The following is a 3,816-nucleotide window of genomic DNA, read 5'->3' as shown; positions in this document are numbered from 1 at the left end:
GGAGTGTGCATGCATCGGGGAGCGTGCACGCGCTCCCAGGGAGTCCTATATAAAGACCCCCAAGCTTCGACTGAGGGATGCATAATCTCTACGGTAGTCACAGTTACTCTGTCAATTTGCTTCCTCGTTTCTTCTACATCACCGGTGTTTGACTTGAGCGTCGGAGGACCAATGCTGGAGAACCCCTCCCCGGCTCGGCACTGACGTTGCTGTGGTTACAGACTTCATTGACAAGGAGTCCACCACCCATCATCTGAAACGCTACATCCCTAATATACATTACCTCGACTCTCAGATATGATCAATTAAAAATTAAAAAGATCACAACTTGACAATTATTGCTCTTAAGTTTATCAAAAGAAATCAGAATTATCACTCATCCATGATTCTATTTCTCTTCCTTGGCATTACTACCATTTATTAGCTCAAAAGGCATGACTTAAATCAGTCCTCCGCGGGTTCTATTTTTTTTCTCAAAAAGAAGATAAACTTTGCTGATTCAATTTCCAATTTAATTCTTACAGCATTAACTTTCGAGCATATCTATGATATATTTGTAAGAATTTTTCTTTCAAATAAGGAAAATAATCAAAAGATATTGAGCTTATGAGTTGACCGCCATATACGCTTTCCGATTTAATTTGATGGTCAGTGAAAAACTTTCGTGAAACCAGATTGATCACCCCGAAATAGTCAATCAGACTAATTAAATTATCATTATTATTTTATTTTATTTTATTTTTATAATAAGAGTGCACTACCATCTCATTAGAAAACTATGTACAGTCATCTCTAGTCACTAAACTTTTCAACCAGTTAAAAGTAACAAAATAGTTAGGACTTAGAATGCATATAAGCCGGAGAGCGGACAATGTTAGGCTACAAGAAGCAGCCTCCCGGCACTTTTGCTTCCTTCACGTGCATCGCACACGACGACTGGGCCCACTCGAGCTTCCGTAGCCTGTCCCACCATCTCCACCGACGCCTAGTTCGCGCCGCCTCCGTCTCCTCCCTCAGCCGGCGATTCTCCGCCCGGAGAAGGGTCGCCTCCGCCTGCGCCTCCCTCTTCTCCTTCTCCCGACGCGCCATCGCCTCGAAGCACTCCCGGTTCCGAAGCTCCAGCCCGTAAATCTGTGCCTGAAGTCCCTCGATCTTCCGCCCCAGGAGGCACACCCGGTGATCCTCCCGCAGCTTCACCAACACCCTGGCCAGCTCCGCCGCCTGACGCCGCATGTACCCCAGCTCGGCTCCCATCACCCGAGCCTTCTCCTCGGCGGCCGCGGCAAGGAACCCCAGCCGCGCGTTCTCGCCCAGCAGCACCATCCGCTCCGCCTCCAGCACCTCCACCAAGCTCCCCTGCAGCTCGATCTTTCGCGACGACTCCGCCAGACGCCGCTCGGCTTCCGCCCCCTCCGCCTCCAGCATGTCCCGCTCCACCGCCGCGACCACAAACGTCGCCACGATCATGTCGAGGTCGGAAGCGACATTCGCGATTCCGAGTGCGGGGGGCGGGTCATGGAGCGGCTGAATGGGTAGTGGTTGAAAGGAGAGGGAGCTCTCGGCATCGGAGGCAGAGTCCGGGAGGTCGGGGTCGACGTCGACATCGATGTCGGAGGAGACGGAAGAAGCGCGACGCCGGTGCCGATGGCGGAGCGACTGAGAGTAGCGGTCGGCGAGGTAGAGGTAGCGGTGGTGGAGGTCGTGGAGCAGAGCCACCAGCTGAGGCCGCTTCTGGTAGTAGTTCTCAGCCCGCTCCGCGAACGAGTCGGACTCCGAGTTGTCCGGCAGCTTCACCGCCAGCGATTGCACTCTGTTCTCTATATCTGCACGGAGCCAATTTTTTCAAACCGAAATGAAATCTGATCGAAGAATTCGATCGTTCATTCATGTAAAAACGATGCCAAAAGAGTCAATAAATGAGTTAAATCACCAAAGCATGTCAGTTTTTGGTTGAACAGTGTAGATAAATTCCATTAATACATTTTATTTGTTTTGAAAGGGATTAAAAAAGAAAAATGAGAAGAATCTAGGCCAAGGATTTTTTGCTTTCAAAAGCGAAAAAAAAAATAGATCGATAGATCACTTGACTAAAACGTGCGAAGCAACATTATGAAATTTTAGACTACAAGTAGGCAGAAATTGCGGGTAGCAATTGCAATGACTAACTATAATGAGTTAGCCATATGCAGTAGAAAGCATGGACAAGAGGCTATTCTGTTTCTTTGCTTTTGCGTGCAATGTCTCACGAAAACATTTATTTTAACTTCAAATTCAAATCCAAAATAGAAGAAGAGATGGCATCCACCATAGAGCGTATCTTAGAAAGTTGGAAATACGTATCAATAATTTGTATACAATCTGTTCATGGAGATTCTTCCTGTTAGATGTGGCAATAATTCACTTCCCAAAATATATGAAAGCGCCAAGAACATAAAAATTTGTCTGAAAGATGAGCAGCGATAAAAGGCTGAGGAAAGCAGTGATTGCTCACCTGCAAGAGCCGCTCGAAGCCAAGCGGGGCACGAGGCGTGACAGCGCGTTGTCTTCGTCGTCGTCTCCATCTTACGGAGATTCGTGACCGTAGAAAGATCCGCGGCGAGCGCTCAAGATTTGCTCACTGCATCGTGACAAAACCAAAACGCGAGTTTGATTGAGAGTGACGAGGGATGGGCCGTACGTTGCAGACAATTGAAGCAGTAAGAAAAAACAAGCTTTCCATCAGGAAAAAAGATAACTTGTTGCGATGCCCGAGGTCTGCATCACCTTATTCTCATTGAGAGAGCAAGAGCTAGACGATGCGGCAAGCAACCGAGGCCATGTGACTGTCAAGCCACAGTATCATGAGAGGAAGAAACATTGCAGTTGGTAATAATTCAGTGCACTATTAATGAAATTAATTAGAATCACAGGAAAATGCTGAGCTTGTTAATGATCGGCCAACGTGATAGATACAATCTTCAGTTTTTTTTTCTGACGGCATTAAATAAAATCATTTAAGAAGCAGTAGCCTACTTACGCTATGTCAGTAACCTTTAAGTATGGCTTTAAGTTTACTAATGCTTCTACATTCTCTTCGATCGTCAAGAACTAGCAATGCTGCTCATGTTCCTACGGCCGCTCTTACATTTTTAGCTGGTTTTATCTTTTTACTTGATCTGTTTCGCAGCATTTAGGATGAGCAAGATGCATACATATCTAAATAAAAGGGGGGAAATCATGGAGAATGAGAGGGGAGAAAGGTTTACCTCTTTGAAGGATGAGGCTTCTGGTCGCCGGAGACGCTCTTCTTTACTGTTTACGGAGTGGCAGCTGAATGAGCAGGAGCGGGAACAGAGCATTGGCAGAGCAGAAGTGATGGGCTATTTATTTGGAGGTGCCAATTTGGTGAATATATTATAGTAAAAAATAAAAAAAACCATCATTCAGCAGCGGTGATTCGCTGTGGAAGGAGACTCAGATTTTGGTTGATCGAAATCAGATCTGCTCACGTTGGATTCTCTCATCGGTTTGATTTAGAATCGATCTGGCATCCAGAGTCGATGGGGTGCAGGGGATCGTCTGGAACTGGAGCGGGTATATTATATTCACGAAATTGCCACGGCCAGAAGTAGGGCAGCGTAGCCCACTGAGCCCCGGTAATGCAAGCTACATTAGCACGTGCATGCAAGGCCTTGTATTAGCGGAGTAACGTCTTCATGCGTTAATACCGGTATATTATTATTATTATTATTATTTTAATTTATAGATATTAATGTATTCAATAAATACACTAATATTATAATATAATAAAAAAATATATCCACGTTGGGAGAGAAA

The 3,816-nt window shown here is 45.7% G+C and overlaps 1 protein-coding gene across 5 annotated transcripts; it reads right to left on the bottom strand.

The window, feature by feature from the left end:
- Positions 1–711: 711 nt before the first annotated feature.
- Positions 712–3,367, bottom strand: LOC121983930 (kinase-interacting family protein-like). Of its 5 annotated transcripts, none has more exons than XM_042536633.1 (5): positions 3,246–3,367; positions 3,017–3,155; positions 2,736–2,822; positions 2,492–2,617; positions 712–1,823 (listed from the first exon to the last, which is right to left on the bottom strand). In XM_042536633.1, exons 4-5 carry the CDS (start codon positions 2,559–2,561, stop codon positions 880–882), a joined length of 1,014 nt encoding a protein of 337 aa, XP_042392567.1. In that variant the 5' UTR covers positions 2,562–2,617; positions 2,736–2,822; positions 3,017–3,155; positions 3,246–3,367; the 3' UTR covers positions 712–879. The 5 variants fall into 5 exon arrangements, with proteins under 5 accessions (XP_042392567.1, XP_042392564.1, XP_042392566.1 ...); XM_042536630.1 differs by having other exon boundaries at positions 2,764–2,822; XM_042536632.1 differs by lacking the exon at positions 2,736–2,822.
- Between the last annotated feature and the right edge of the window lie 449 nt (positions 3,368–3,816).

The sequence above is a fragment of the Zingiber officinale genome, chromosome 5B (genome assembly GCF_018446385.1).
Source record: "Zingiber officinale cultivar Zhangliang chromosome 5B, Zo_v1.1, whole genome shotgun sequence".
NCBI lineage: Eukaryota > Viridiplantae > Streptophyta > Magnoliopsida > Zingiberales > Zingiberaceae > Zingiber > Zingiber officinale.
Note: the sequence above shows the minus strand (reverse complement) of the source record. Positions and strands in the feature narration are given on the sequence as shown.